Source organism: Rhodamnia argentea, chromosome 1 (genome assembly GCF_020921035.1).
Source record: "Rhodamnia argentea isolate NSW1041297 chromosome 1, ASM2092103v1, whole genome shotgun sequence".
In the NCBI taxonomy this organism is placed as follows: Eukaryota; Viridiplantae; Streptophyta; class Magnoliopsida; order Myrtales; family Myrtaceae; genus Rhodamnia; species Rhodamnia argentea.
In genome coordinates this window covers 24,725,540-24,741,932 of record NC_063150.1, presented here as the reverse complement: position 1 = coordinate 24,741,932, position 16,393 = coordinate 24,725,540, and the positions used below count along the sequence as shown (strand labels likewise).

At 42.4% G+C, this 16,393-nt stretch overlaps 2 protein-coding genes and 1 pseudogene across 2 annotated transcripts; 2 read left to right on the top strand and 1 right to left on the bottom strand.

Annotated features, from left to right (window-relative positions):
- The first annotated feature begins 1,484 nt into the window (after positions 1–1,484).
- On the top strand, positions 1,485–3,129 carry LOC115753639 (probable aspartic proteinase GIP2). The gene is made up of 2 exons (XM_030692340.2): positions 1,485–1,978; positions 2,115–3,129. Exons 1-2 carry the CDS (start codon positions 1,535–1,537, stop codon positions 2,949–2,951), a joined length of 1,281 nt encoding a protein of 426 aa, XP_030548200.2. The 5' UTR covers positions 1,485–1,534; the 3' UTR covers positions 2,952–3,129.
- Positions 3,130–6,169: 3,040 nt separating this feature from the next.
- Positions 6,170–7,711, top strand: LOC115753637 (annotated as a pseudogene).
- A 45-nt stretch (positions 7,712–7,756) lies between these two features.
- Positions 7,757–9,491, bottom strand: LOC115753636 (probable aquaporin NIP7-1). Its single transcript, XM_030692336.2, has 6 exons — positions 9,337–9,491; positions 9,118–9,300; positions 8,693–8,917; positions 8,414–8,608; positions 8,245–8,306; positions 7,757–8,140 (listed from the first exon to the last, which is right to left on the bottom strand). Exons 2-6 carry the CDS (start codon positions 9,298–9,300, stop codon positions 7,921–7,923), a joined length of 885 nt encoding a protein of 294 aa, XP_030548196.1. The 5' UTR covers positions 9,337–9,491; the 3' UTR covers positions 7,757–7,920.
- Between the last annotated feature and the right edge of the window lie 6,902 nt (positions 9,492–16,393).

Sequence of the window (16,393 nt, the reverse complement as noted above, 5' to 3'; positions counted from 1 at the left end):
TTATTCTATTGATTTGATAAGCGTATCCGAGAGAACAGATTCTTCCTCGTTATCAATTCCAATTCTCCTGTTTAGCCGATTTCCGTTTGCGTTACGGCATCAATTTCCTTCTGAGGGAAATCGTTAGACCCCGCAAGAGTAGCTGCATTATCCATTTGCTTCTGTGCAAGATTCGCCTTGCTCCTCAAAAACCACGACCCATAATGGCAGTTCTTGACCCGAACTCGTTAGTTGAGGTTGAGGGAGATCGGATTTGGTGACCCATCAAGAAGGTTTGAAGAAAATTCATGGGATTTTGCTATTGTAATCTCTAAGCATCGAACTCCCTGTGTTAGTTGATTTCAGACAACCGAGTTACAGGGCAGAGATTAAGTTCGTGCATACTCGTTTCATCTGCACCATGGCACAAAGGGCATTGCATTCTCACCATTTCATCTACTCTATATGTTCTTTATAAACAGATGCATGACTTTCTTTTTCGGAAAAATGGAGGTGCTTGAGTATCTGCAGAGATCTTAACGTGGAATTTGATTTGAGAGCGTCAAGCGCCTAAAAGAGTCTGATGACTTGCGTGTGAAACTCTTCTTCATTGAAGACTACATTTGCCGCATTAGTTAGATGTCCGATCGACACAAAATTCTATTTAACTCTGAGTTTATTAGTAATTGAAGTGTTAATGAATTTGACGGGTCAACATGAGATAACATTTCTACGACGATAATTTCATATGGCCCACGATTGCGAATCAGTTTTATGATTGACTGGTTGTAAACCTCCATATTTGCAAACCATCAATCAAATTCTGCTGTAAAAAAAGAGAGAGAGAGAGAGAAAGAAAGAACTACATCATCTAATCTCTGCAGATTTTAGCAAAAGCCTCCTCTTTTAGTTGATTTCTTGGGGACGTACGATGTGTGGATGGTTAAATTACAGAGGAAGAGGGACGTGGCGTAGTTGAGAAAACCAAACTGCGATCGTGGTTAATCACATATAACTCCGGATTTTGCTTAATCGGAGTACATAAGATCGATAGTTTATGCTTGCGATGGTTTACAGCGTCTACTCCATGAATGAAACCCTATCTCTCATTTACGAGGATGTGTCATTTTCGATTCAGTTAACGTCAACTTCGGTACTGGCACGTCACCATTTATGAAGCGGCATGCATCGGCATCTTCTGCTCTGTCAAGAAGCCCGAGTGAGCTGTGATCCCTGAAAGTCTGCTGGTCTGAACAAAAACTCATTTAACTCACTGGCATTGGAGAGAGAGAGAGAGGGAGAGGGAGGATATGCACACTCTTTGAAGATTATCCCAACCAAAGCTACATGCATGGAATTCAATTCAGGGGAGGCTGCAGAAGTCAAACTGTCTATTTCCGAGTCTGCAACGTCGTCTTTATCGAGACGGGGTTTGACTGCAGTTGGAGAAGAGTAATGCTATTATGTCTGAAGTATACAAAACTTCGGTTCCTTGGTCCAAAAGTTGCTCCTCTGCAAGCTTTCTCAAGCCCCATCACCATCTTCAGCATCAACAATGGTGGCTTCTCGCTGCCTCCTCCTCCTCGCCTCGATCGCCTCCTTCCTCTCTCTCTCATCCTCCCAAATCACACCTGCTGCCCCTCCTTCCTCTGTCATCTTCCCCGTCGCCAAAGACGAGGCATCCCGCCAGTACTACACCACCATCGCCCTCGGCACGCCGCCTTCTCCCGTGAAGGCCGTGCTCGACCTCTCGGGCTCATACTCATGGTTCGACTGCGGCGCCGCCCGCTATGACCCTTCGTCGTCCTCGTCCCACCGCCGCATCGTCTGCAGCTCCGCCAGATGCAGGGCCGCCCGCGGCGGCGGCTGCTTTAACGACACTTGCGGCGTGTACGTGCACAACCCACTGACGGAGGTCGTCATCGGCGCCGGGCTCGGCGAGGACGCGGTGGTGGTGCACCACACCGATGGGATCAAGTACACGTCGAGAGGCGTAGTTGTAAGTGCGATTCTTTTTCACAAGGCTATGAGGAATGAGCCGCAAGAAGTGCATTTGATATTTGCAAAGTAGAGATGAAAAGGGTAAAATGGACAATCTCAACGGTGCACTAATCGCCGTCTTCCATTTTCCGCAGCAACTTCCATTCTCTTGCGTGCCTTCGGAGTTCACGCGCGGCACCTCCAGAGCCGGCAATGGCGTGATCGCCCTTTCCATTGCTCCGACCTCGCTCGCTACGAAGCTCTCGGCCGACCTCAACCTCCCCCACAAGCTCGCTCTCTGCCTCCCGTCTTCTTCTTCCTCCTCCGGCCACGGCGACTTCTATGTCGGCGGCGGCCCATACTTCAGGCCTCCGATCAAGCAGGACCTCTCGAAGTCGCTTCTTGTCACTCAGCTGCTCATCGATCCCGTCAGCCGACCGCCCTCTCACGGCTCCGCATCTCCGTCCGACCAGTACTTCGTTGACGTGACCGCCATCAAGGTCAATTTTTCTCCGGTCAATTTCAACGCATCGTTGTTATCGATTGACGAGGACGGAAGAGGCGGGACCAAAATCAGTACTCTGACTCCGTACACGGTCCTCCACTCGGACATCTATAGAGCTCTGGTTGGGGAGTTTTCGAGGCAGGCGGCGGAGAAGAAGATCAGGAGAGCAGAGCCGATCGCGCCGTTCGGGGCGTGCTTCGACCTGAGGAGCGTAAGGAGCAGGATGGCGGGGCCGGACGTGCCGGTGATAGTGCTGGTGCTCCAGGGCGACGCGCAGTGGAGGATCGACGGGGCGAATTCGATGGTGAGGGTGAGCCAGGAGGCGATGTGCCTGGGTTTCGTGGAGGGAGGGACGAGTCCGATGACAGCGATCGTGATCGGGGCGCACCAGATGGAGGACAATCTGGTGGAGTTCGACATGGCTGCGATAGCGTTAAGGTTCAGCAACTCGCTCCTGCTTCGCAACACCAGTTGCTCCCATTCTTGAGGTTGAGGATGGATGTTGCTTCATTTCCATGTTAGTTTTCTTGTCTTCATGCTAGTTTGTCCGATGATTCTCAGTCTGGTCAATGTACTGTTTGATCACGAATGTCTGTCTGACTTTGTAGTTTGTTGCAATTTATGGACTAAGCACGGATGAAGATAAACTGTGTGGGAGTGTATGACGAAAATAGAAGTTTTTCTCTTCTATCTTCCTGAAAGAATACAAAGATCAGAGGAAAAAACTATCAAAGCTATTCTGGATTATGCGCTATCTTAGGTTAGGAATATGGTGGATCCTCAAATAAAGACATTATACCATATAAATTAAGCAACTAATAAGCCCTTCAACTTCTTCGATTAGCCTTAATTGACAACTCACGCCAATACTCCTCAACTTGGTGCATAGATATCACTGATGCCTATCTTGTCTAGTAAGTTGTCAAAGATCTTGCTAGAGGCGGCTTTCGTGAGAATATCCGCCACTTGATCTTCAGATTTAACAAATGGGAATCAAACTACATTGGCATCAAGGTTTTGTTTGACGAAATGTCGATTTACCTCGATGTGTTTAGTACGGTCATGCTGGGTTGGAGTATGAAAAATATCAATGGCTGCCTTATTGTCACAAAATAAGCTCATCCCAAAATTAGGAGAAAACTGAAATGGCGAAGGGCATTTCACTTCTCCTTCCTAAACAATGCAGGTAAACCATTGTTTATAACCCATTTGAGCTTTAGCATTTGGGGAATTCTTACCCCGATCAAGAACCACCCTACACTAGGGCAGAATTGAGGTAAAATAGACATTACAAGATGAGAAAAATGAATAAAACTTTCTTGCCCTCACTTGCATCAATTTTGGAGTGTCTTTATTGTAGAACTCAAACATGAATTTATGTGTCTTAAAGCGACAAAGACAATTTCTTTCTCTATCATACACAACTTTATCCTTGTATAGCCCAATTAAGCCTGCAAATTCGTTTCTAAAACCCAATTGGTGATCATCCCCAAATGGAGGCAAGACAAATGAGTTACCACATTAGAATACCATGGTCTAGAATGTCTATTTAAGATCAAGACCATGCGATGGTCTGAAAGTGCTGAAATGTTCAAAAGCAAATGGAGCCGCAAAAGTAAGCGTTTGGCTGATCCATGAATAAATTGCAAGCGAATGTGTTGCAAAAAAAAAAAAAAAAAAAAAAATCCGAAGGCCCAACTGTTAAAAAAGAGCGAAGGATGTGGCCAAACGCCTAAGTCCGCAAATATCATATCTAGTGGAGTTGCCAAGCGGTCGCAACCTTCTAAGAAGAGGTAATTCACCAAAGGGAAAGCTAAAGGATTACTAAATCCAAAAATTTAGTACTGACTCTCCCAAGCACATTCCAACTGCAACTTTTTTCAAGTTTTAATTTAATCAATTTAAATACGCAAATTAGTTTATTCAGAAGTCGCCACTAATCTATTGTGGATCGATTAGAAATCCAAGTGAATGTGAGAGAATATTGTATTTTTGTGAACTAGAGATTCGACAATACGGGACTTTTATTTTTTTGGTCGGACACAACACATGGACTTAATAACGCGAGATTAATATAACTCTTTCAATATATTTTCTCTTTATTTATAAAATATTTTGCAAGCAATCTTGATCAATTTTAAGCCTAAATCTCTCACTTGTAGTGGTGATCATGCGGGTGAGTAATTAATAATGCAACACTCAATAATCAAAGCAATAAGTAAATTGCTAAGAATAAGGTACTAATCCGAATACCTCGAGCAAGCAAAAGCCCAAATAATTACAATAATTGTTCTGGAAGATGTCAATTAAAAATCCATGCATAGCCTAAATATAACTTCTAAATGATTATGTAATTCTAACCAATCCTTTTTGTGGTATTTTTATTGTTTTAGAAAACTAAATTATATGCTATTTTAATCTAAATTTAATATGCGTGCATTATTAAATTAGACATGTGACATAACCTAACTTTAATGTCAGGCAAAATTCTGAACTAATCTAACATGACATGCACTTAGTCTATGGCATTGAATTGATGACCTAGAAATTATGACGTGGCAATTCGATGACAAGGCAATGGATGCAACTAGTTTTATGTGATATATGTAAGTTATTTTTGTGATAATCTTTTAAAGTTAAAGTAGTAAACTACCTAGAATATGCAATTACCTAATTTAAACTAGGAAATAATTTTAGGTTAAATACTCTAAATTAAGCAATTTCCTATTTACTATATAGCTCCTAAATATGCAATTTTAATGCAATCTATATATATTTTTTTTTTATATTTTTCAGAATGTGAAAATTTAATGACATGCAATTTATAAGCCCACAAGAAAAAAAAGCAATCGTGTAACGGCGTGGGCCCACCACTCGAAAATATTGTCCACTTTAGACACACAATCCTCACGGTTTTATTCTTTCGAGGGCCGCCCATACAACCTTCGAAAAATGCGTCTTGCAAATTCAAGGGGGACCAATGCCTTATAAGGCAACCCAAGGTCTACTCCTTAGGCCATGTGGGACAAAGGATGTCACATACTTTTTCCCTCAGTGGCACAGCATCCCTGCTGTACTCTCAACGGCATCAACGTGCGCCCACCGTGGCCCACATGTTGTTGGGAGTCGGCTCTGATATCAACCGTAACGGCCTGGGCCCACCACTAGCAAAATATTGTTCGCTTTGGACACACAGTCCTCACGAGTATGTGACATCCCTTGTCCAACATGGCTTAGGGAGTAGACCTTGGGTTGCCTTATAAGGCCTTGGTCCCCCTTGAACTTGCAAAACACGTTTTCCGGGGTTGTATGGGCAGCTTTCGGAGGAACAAAATCGTGAGGACTGTGTGTCCAAAGCGGACAATATCTTGCGAGTGGTAGGCCCAAGCCGTTACAAATTGGATCCGATCTTATGTCTTGAAGATTGAAACCTCGATTATGTGCATGACTCTAATAGGAAATTTCCTATTTAAGAATCACCTAAAATCTTATAAAAAAAAATCATGGTAGAATCACAATTTAGGTAATAAGATGTTCAAATTGACTTTGGTTTTAGATGTTATCTAAATTGGAAGATTGTTTTCCCAACTGTAACCGACGGCGAGGATACTATGTCTGAAGTATATAAAACTTCACTTCCTTAATCCAAAGATCCTCCTCTTCAAGGTTTCTCAAGCCCATCATCTTCATCTTCAGTGTTCAACAATGGCGACTTCTCGTTGCCTCTTCCTCCTCGCCTCGATCATCTCCTTCATCTCTCTCTCATCCTCCCAAACCCGACCTCCTGCTCCTTCCTCTCTCACTTCCCCGTTGCGAAAGACGAAGCATCTCGCCAATACTACACCACCATCGCGGTCTGCACGCCACCTTCTCCCGTGAAGGCGGTGCTCGACCTCTCGGGCTCGTACTTGTGGTTTGACTGCGGCACCGCCCGCTACAGCATGTCGCCGTCCTCATCCCACCGCCGCATCCTCTGCAGCTCCGCCAGGTGCGGGGCTGCCCAGGGTGGAGGCTGCTTCAATGACACATGCAGCGCATTCGTGCTCAACCCGCTGACGGAGGTTGTCATCGGTGCTGGGTTCGGCGAGGATGCGGTGGTGGTGCAACACACCGATGGGATCAATTACACGTCGAGAGGAGTGATTGTAAGTGTGACTTTTTTTAGAAAAACTTTGAGGAATGAGCGCAAGAGGTGCATTTGATATTTGTAAAGTAGAAATGAAAAAAAGAAAACCGAAAATCTTGACGGTGCACTAATCGACGTCTTCCATTTTCCGCACCAATTTCCTTTCTCTTGCTTGCCTCAGAAGTTCACGCGCGGCGTCTCCAGAGCCCGAAATGGCGTGATCGCGCTTTCCATTGCTCCGACTTCGCTTGCTACGAAGCTCTCGGCTGACCTCAACCTCCCCCACACGCTCGCTCTCTGCCTCCCGTCTTCTTCTTCCTCCTCCGGCCACCGTGACTTCTATGTCGGTGGCGGCTCATACTTCCGGCCTTCGATCAAGCAGGACCTCTCGAAGTCGCTCCACGTCACTCATCTGCTCATCGATCCCGTCCGCCGAGCGCCCTCTTACGGCTCCGAATTTCCGTCCGATCAGTACTTCGTTGACGTGACCGCCATCAAGGTCAGTTTTGCTCCTGTCAATTTCAACGCATCGCTGTTAGCGATTGACAAGAACGGAAGAGGCGGGACCAAAATCAGTACTCTGACCCCCTACACGGTCCTCCACTCGGCCATCTACAGAGCTCTGGTTGGGGATTTTTCCAGGCAGGCGGCACAGAAGAAGATCAGGAGAGCGGAGCCGATCACGCCATTCAGGGTGTGCTTCGACGCAAGGAGCATAAGGAGTGGGTTGGTGGGGCCGGACGTGCCGGCGATCGTGCTGGTGGTCGGGGGCAACGCGCAGTGGAGGTTCGAAGGGGCAAATTCGATGGTGAGGATGAGCGAGGAGGTGATGTGCCTGGGGTTCATGGAGGGAGGGACGAGTCCGAGGACCGCAATCGTGATCGGCGCGCACCAGATGGAGGACAATCTGGTGGAGTTTGACGCAGCTTCGATGACGTTCGGGTTCAGCAACTCCCTCCTGCTTCGCAACACCAGTTGCTCCCATTCTTGAGGTTGAGGATGGATGTTGCTGCATTTCCATGTCAATTTTATTTTGTCCATGCTAGTTTGTCCCCGTGATTCTCGCTCGTGTCAATGTCGAGTGTCTGTTTGACTTTGTACTTTGTTGCCATGTATGGACTATGCATGGATGAAGATAAAATGCGCGGGAATGCAGATAGATAACCTCGTCCAGCATAATTACGGTTGAATTGTAACTGTATCTACTCTTATAGCACCCGACAGGCAACGGATATAACTGAATGTCCTTTATTCGGACAACCCTTAACCTAGTTTATAACTAATTTACAATTACGGTGTCCGCTGTATCCTCCTCCTCTCCACTGATCCATCAAAGGGCTTCCTGAGAGTAGATCAGCAAACTGGCATTGGGAGAAGACGCAGCAGAGCTGGAAACCTGGCCTTGAAGGCGAAGAAGGCGATACACAAAACCGCCCACGATGGACCCTGTAACCGGGGCAGTGATGTATATCCAGATGGACTCGAAATCCCAACTGACAATCGCAGGTCCTAACGATCTTGCAGGGTTCATTGATGCTCCCGATACCGGCCTGTGAATTAAACGAACATAGCTCAGAATGTCCGACTGAAGAGCTTTAGAAAGAAAAGTTTATCCTGATGAGAATTGTTGGTGGGAACAAGTGTTCGTGCTCACCCCGCGATCACTACGGCGAGTCCAATGCCTGTTCCCATGACAAATCCGGATAGCTGGCCCACCTGCAAAGGTTTCGATGTAATGACAAATTTATCACATCCTCGGACATAGGCTATTGTTTCCAGCATATCTGTACAACGGGCATCAAAGTGCAAAATTTCTGTCTTACGGATCGATGATTGTAAGTCAATCCTGCGATCAGGAAGACCATGATGAATGTCGCCAAGAATTCCACCCAGAAGGCGGAAGCGGGGCCTCCAAGAGGCCGTGTGATCATGAGACTCGATTCGACGCCGTAGACCAATGCTCCGACATAAGTCGCTAATACCGAACCTGTCATCTGAGCAATTATGTAGAGTGGAACCTGCCAAAAAGAGAGAGAAGTCAAGAGCTGTCCCAGGTACTTCGATCTGGTGACGGCGATCAGATAGTTAGTGAGGTTACATACTCTGGACCATGGGAAGTGACCGTAGATGGCAAAGGCGATCGTTATGGCTGGATTAATATGAGCATCAGAGATGGGCCCTAGAGAAAATATAACGACGACTATGGTCATCCCAGCCGTGGCGGCGTACCCCATTAGGCCGACTTCACCTTTTAGCAGCTGTGTGATCGATACTATGGCCGATATGCAGTACATCAGGATAAAAGTTCCCACAGCCTCCGCTAGAACCTGCAGATGAATGGAACAGAGACATCCACTGAGCTATCTTACAAAAGCGCGATATCGAAGCTACTCGAGCTTCTGTACTTTCATAGTTAGCTTTCGCAACGAGTCTTTATTTCCGGGTAGATGTTTGCATTTCCTCAGCTGTATGTTTGAAGCTTTTTTAGGAGAATCAGCGAAAATTTAGGTCAGAACTTCCAGCTCACCATGCGAGCAGTGTTAAGCGTCGTCCCTTGAGGAGAACGACCGAGGATGAAGTCCTTAAGCGTCGAACAATCTCTACTCCTCGGTAGCACGTTGCGGCCGCTCTCTTGATCCTCCATCGAGGGACTGCTCGCGGGCGATGCTGCTTCTTCGGGGAACCGGTTCATATTCAAGCCTGTTGTCATGTTATCCACAACCCACCCAAAATCCAAGACCCACAACCCGACCAGGTCTAACACTCTTTTAAGGATGTCTCACACAAATATGGCCGAACCAGAGTCAGTGGAAGATATAGCAGCAGAGGATTAGGTTAATCGGAGACGGGGCCTATAGAGCCGTGTCGTTTCACTTGATTTCGCACCTAATCACAAAAGTTCGAGTCCCGGAGGCAAGTGTAGAGAAAGGCCCAAGCCGCTTCGGTTCGGCGCCATTCGCATGTTGCTCCCAGGAGTAGGAGCAAGAATGAACTTGTGCTGCTCAACTGTCCCTCTTGAGAAGTTGAACCGATTCGAATCCTACAAATCTTGATCCTGCGTTGACTTCCCGTTTCTCTCTTTTCAGTATGAAACAGGGATATATACTTATACATACGTATACATATATACGTATGTATAAGTATATATGTATATACTTCGGAGGAGTTATAAATTAGGGATATAATAAGCTATCTAAAATCAATTTTCGACATCTTACAATCTACGATTCTCGAGTGTGAGTGATAGGCTTTCTTTGAATGTGCGGAGTTAAGTACTTGCTAATCGATTGACATGGCCCAATTGCGTTCGACAAATAGGCGGTGAAGTGGATCCAGACTACGTCTAATCGAATTTTTGTCATAAACAGGTCGATTTATTCTCAATTTTTTTTTTTTTTGGATTGACCCTTTTAAACTAATGGGACTTACTAGAACACTTAGATTCAATAATGCACACTGCTTAACGTGAAATTTGGTAGAACTATTGTTAACTATTCCAAATTAAGCTTTTAGATTAGTTGACAGCAGTCCCACCTAATCTCACATAGTATTAGAACCGATGGTTGATTGGTGCTCAACGACCAATTTGTTTCAATGTTTGGTAAAGATCTCAAGGAGAGAAGGGCTCTTGTGATCAATGCGTTTTTTCGGTGGCCATTGTGGTGTAGCAACGCGATCTCAATGACAAACTTCATAGGTCGGTGCAGAGAAAGAGAATAGAGATGAAGGTGAAGATTCAAGTTAACATATGTTAGTGCCTGGGTATTGATGGAATATCAAGTTGAGATATGATTATGCAGAAGGATATAGAGTAAACCTAACACTGAGCTCATACGTGATGAGAAGATTGTTAAGATACACATAGGCGTTATGTTAAAAGTCATATATTGGATAGTTGGTATGCTTAGAGCAATTCATAAATTTAAATTTCCCATGAAGGTGCATCTAATTGAAAAGTTGACCCCAATTCAACATGTAGCAATCAGTTAGTGGACTAGAGTCTGGCTTACGTGGCTTTCTCAACGACCAGAGCACTTCTAAATCTCCATTTATTTCGTAAAAATTAACTCCCAGAAAAATATTTTTCAGATTTTTTTGGCTTATTTCTCGAAAAATAAGTTAGTCAAGGAAAATATTTTCCACCTATGGAAAAACCGCCTTCAAAAGTGGGGAAAATGTTTTTTTCTTTATAAAAAAAAATATTTTCTCTCATCTTTCTTCCCCACACTCCATCACATTCCTTTTCTAAAAAAATCGATTTTTTTATATTTTAATATTTTGTAATATTTTTTACCTTTTGTTTTTTCTTTTTTCTTCCTCTTCTTCTTATGGCGATCGCCGACCACGGCGACAGCCGAGAATCGGCCACAAGTGAGCTACAAACCTCGCCAACTTCGGGCAAGGGTCCACCTCACTAGCTCCGATGAGGTTGAGCTCACTTAAGGCTCTTGCCTCGCCCGTGGCCGTGAGTCGGTCCTCATATCGGCTAGCAACTGTTAGAGGTAGAAAGAAAAGAATAGAAAAGAAAAGAAAAAAATATAAGAAATTTATAAGAAAAGAAAAGGATTATTAAAAAGTTCAAATATTTTTTCAATGAGACAAATTATCCACATTGGTGCCGGCGGTACCATATAAGACAGTCGGGTCCACGACGTCATTTTTCAACTAAATGACGACTTAAGAAGAAAATCAAATCAAATTATCCATACCAAACAGTGGAAAATAGTTTCCGGGTCATTTTCGGGTTTTAGACAAACACAGGAAAATATCGTCATTTTACTGAAAAATGACTTTTTGATTATTATTTAAAATTGCCACATTTATTGCAAAAGAAACGGAGCCTAATTTATCTTTGGTTTTCTTTCTAAGTCCTCGACCCCACCATAGGTCTGTCACGTTCAATAAAATTATGGAAAGATTTCAAATAGGGATCCGAAGTGCTTTCATTATTTAAAAAAAGAGTCCCACTAAGGGCATTCTTGTCATTTACTTTTTTGACTTTTTTCCTTTGTTGTAGCCGATAAGGGTTGCCTCGCCCCTCGTCGATCCCGACTAGGCAACCCTAGCCCAGATTTGGCAAGGGCCGGCCTTGCCGGCGGTCATCGAGGACAACCCTTACCTTGCCTAGGTGAGGACAACCCGCCCAGCCCTCGCCGGTGATCGACATGGCCGGCCACCAACAAAAAGGAAGAGAAAAAAAAGAAAAAACAAAGAAACAAAGGAAAAAATAATTAAAAAATAAATGACGAAAATATCATTGGTCATGCCTTTTTTTCGAAACAATAATGGTACTATAGGTAATTATTTGAAGTAAGGTTTACTTCAAGCCCTTAGTTGAAAAAATAATGATGCTTTCACGTTATTTAGAATTTTTCTTAAAATTATATGTTAGACCGTATGGACCGTTCATTCAATTCAAAATTTGAGATTAGACCTAACTGAAAATATCTCCGGTGCAATAATTAACAGGACAAAACTTCTCATGCCAATGTTGACTGATGGTGAGGGTATAAAGCCATTGCTTTCACAAAGGCCATCTTTTCATTGCTTGGCCTCGTCAGAAACGACACAAACCAGAGCCTTTACTCTGTTGTCAATAAATCACCTGGATCAAAAGATCATCACAAACAAAAAGTTGATTATATGACTTAGGGCAGAGCAAATTGGATCAACCGAATCGGAAATCGCCCGAATCGGATCCATGGTCCGGTTTCCGGCCTCGGAGGGCGACGATCTGATTCTTGGTCCTTAAAATTGAAATCGGGAACCGATCGAGGGCGGCGGTCCAATTCCCAGCAATTGGAACCGAGAATTGGACCCGTTTGGACCGGATCGAGACTTTAATTTTTCTCATGCCTCGTCCTCTTTCCCTCGAACCGACTAATTTTCTAACTTGAATTTTACTTTTTATTATGAGTATTTCTTTAACAGGAAAAGTGTCAAAAAAGTCATAAACCTATTGCATTAGTATTAATTCAGTCATAAACTTTTTTTAGCGCTAATTCGGTCATGAACTTTTTGCATTAGTATCAATTTATTTCCAAACCTTTTATTGGTGTCAATTAAAAATATTAAAATAATATTAAAAATGTCAACGTCGGCGCCAGCGCCAGCCGTGCCACGAAGGACAATCGATGTCCACATTTGCGATTTTTGGCTAAAATTAGCCTGATTGACTCAATTGACATAAATATAGAAGATTTATGATTAAATTGGTACAAATACAAAATGTTTAGGACTAAATTGACACCAATAAAATGTTTAGAGCTGAATTAGCATCAATGCAAAAGGCTTAAGACTGAATTGGCATAAAAAAAGTTTAAGACGGAGGCTTGGCGGTGGCCGGGGCCGGGACCGGGGAGAGAGAGGAGGCTAAGATGAGGCCGAAGAGGAAGAGAGGAATGAAAGGTGGTGACGACATTGTTGGAGGGGGTGGATGAGGAGAGGAGCGAGCGGCATGTGAGCTTTTAAAATCATCTCGCGCTCGCTTGCTGGAGCAGGGGGCTATATCTCGACTGACGTGCAAGGCTATATACATTGACTACGATCATGTGATTAGCAAGGTCAATTATAAGATATGACCATTTTTCCATCGCCCAAAACCGCGAGCTGTTGAGCACGTTCACATTTTCCCCAGAAAGATTAACGTGCAATGCACATAACCGAATGTGATTAATTACCCTTGTTTTGTGTGAGGAACATGATGTTTATCATCAATTTTGGCTAATGACTGTGGTGTGACTCATGCTTCTCATCGACAGAAAAGCACGACGGTCCGGAGGGTCGCTCCCGAATCGCCGGATGCTTTTTATAATTTGAACTCATATTTAATTGATAGTTTGAACGTAAGTCCATGAAAATATAATGCTTATATATATAATTACACATAGTTTTTGTCGCGACCTGAAATTTAGGCTAGCAGATTATCGGGTTAATTAAATTAACTAACCTAATTCAGACTCTCTCAAGTCCTACCGAATCGCAACTTAGGTTTATTCATAAAAAATTTAATCGAAGCCGCCATTAATCATTTACGAAAGGTTGATTAGAAACCTTAACAAAATAGTGGGAGAACTATTTTATTTCTGCAAACCAAAGAAAGTGAGTACGGGGACTTGGTTACGCTAATTGAAAAAAATTAGCGCCCTTTCGATACCAATTTCATGAAAAATCCTTTCCGATTGATCGATGTGATTTTGATGATTAATTTGAAAAATGTGACACGAAGACCATATATTAAGCGCCCAAAGGATGATTTTTTTGGTATTTTCAGTAATAAAAGAAAACACTCAAGTGCAATCAAAAATCTGAACAAAAATAAACAAAAATGCCTATAATATACCTTTTAATTTTCAATTTTTCTGAAAAATCCTCTCATTCCCAAATATCTAGGCTAGAGCGAGATTTTATCCTCTACATCCTCGAGGATTCGAGCCAGTATACGGATATATGTATAGAAAAACAACATCCCTTTTGCCGAAGGGCGGAATACGAATTTCTATACTAAATCACCATCTCATTCCACGAAATCGTGGCTAAGGCGTGTAATTTATTTTTTCCGACGGATTTAGGCACATAGGGGAGCATATATTATGGGCATGTTTATTTAAAATTGTGCAAATTTTATAACAACCAAAACAAACAAGCACGACAAAAATAAAATAAAAATGAGTCAATTTATTTTGGATTTTTGAAAATGTGAAAGGGGTAACCAAAAATATGAGATTGGAGATCTACCTTTCCTCATCCAAAAATTCAATCCAATTTTAATTTGAGAAATTATCTTTAAGGATTGGAAAATTTATTTTAGATAATTCTCAAAAGTAAACATTCAATTAAACACCAATCTTATCTCCAACAATCCAAATTATCATAAAAGTTCATAAGAGATAAGATAGCAATCCTAAATTCAATCAAACAAATTGCATGTTAAAGATAAACATTCGGAGCCAAAAATTATCCACAATGGACTTGATATCATCCAATTCAAATATTCTAAAAGTATAAATAAAGTTTAGGTCAATAAACCTCATCCATCGCATAGAGATAATATCAAACAATCAAGGATAATGTCATTTAACCAATAATGGATAAAGTTCGAAGCATGGATCATCCATAAGCAATTCAGCCAAGAGAAGTATATTCTGAAAATTCCAGATTTGATGTGCAAAAATTCTGATTTAATTTGATCTCAAAAAAACATTTGGACCAATTTTAATTTGAGAAGAGATTCAATCAATCCATGAGCAATTCAACTTAATTCATCAAATCTCAAGATCAAGTTAAATTATTCAGCAAATAACCAGAACTTTATGGCACGAAGGTCAATCTTTGGTTCTTGCAAAGTTTGGTAGAAAGGACTAAATTTTCACTCCAATTACAAATCAAATTCGTTCATCAACACCATAGAACATATACACATGTTTTCCAAGTAAAACAATGCGTGAATTGCAATCGAGAGTGAAAAACAAAAGTACCTTTTCCAAGCAAATTCTAGCAGTGCGCGACCTAGCAATTTCGTTCGAAAACGCGCCTTTTCGATCGAATTTAAGCTCTAAACTTTCAAGGGATCTTAACACTACATAGCAATGAAGTTAGTGACTTTTTTCAAATAAAAAACAAGGTTGAATCAACCTCGAATGGGGCTGAACAGAAGCGAAACAATGGCTGGTCGGCAGAACAGAGCGGCAGATTCAGCAGTGACTTTGCAGGCTTGGACGGGAAGTTCCAGGTGTCGGATCGACGCGCCATCAGCAGCTGGTGATAGATCGTCAAATGCTGAATGTCGTGGTATCTAGAACAAGTCGATTGGAGCACGGACGGCGACGTACGGTCAATTGGCGCGAAACTGCTCCAGGTTGCCGACGGGATGGTACTTCAGCTATCACCTCTCAATCTCATGAATTTTCTCTAATTTTTTTTAATGAGACTCACAAAATGCCAACCCCTGAGCTTGTGACAAAGGCATGTTTATATAGAGCTCGGCCCTAAGAATCCTAACAGGAGTAGGACTCTTTAAAAACCGTCGGATCACTAATCCTAGCTAGAGTAGGATTTGATAATAGCCCTCGGATTTAGAGGAGTCCTAATCCATTAAAACTCTCTGTTATTTCCAGCATAATGATAGAGTTTTAATCTCTTAGATCACCTCTTAAGATAGGACTTTTTAATCGAATGAAAATTACGAATCCAATCTGAAATGTGAGAGTCCAATCTCACTAGAACTCTACCAATTTTCGTCCAAATGGATGAGGAGGATGAAATGGCCGTCTTCTCAATGTCTCATGGGCTCCTTTTGTGATTCCGGACCTAATTGGACCTTAACTAATCAAATGGGTAATTAACTAAGGCCATTTTACAATTATAAGAGCTAAAATGGGGCTGATTTGAGCTTGAATTAGGTCTAAACTAATATAGAACTTTGGCACTCTCATATCCATAACCCATCCGACTTTTGTAGTCCAAATCATGGGCTCGTCTCATATTCTCGGGCTTAATTAAGGCTTGAATGAACAAAATTGAGCTTGAAAATAAGTTCACTTAGCTCACAAAAGTTTGGCGCACGCTCCTAATGTCCTAGTCGAAAATTTCAAACTAAGTCCGGTCCAATTGCTTGTCAAACTAAGCTCAACCGACTTACCTCTGGCTCTAAATGTAATGATTGACAAAAAATAAATATGCAATGCATAAGAAATTATTTTTGCGACAAGTATGATTAATTCTCATTTTATGCTTAAATGAACAAATTCCTAAAAATCAAAATTTAGGTGTCAACAGTTTTTCGCTTGTAATTGTATGATGTA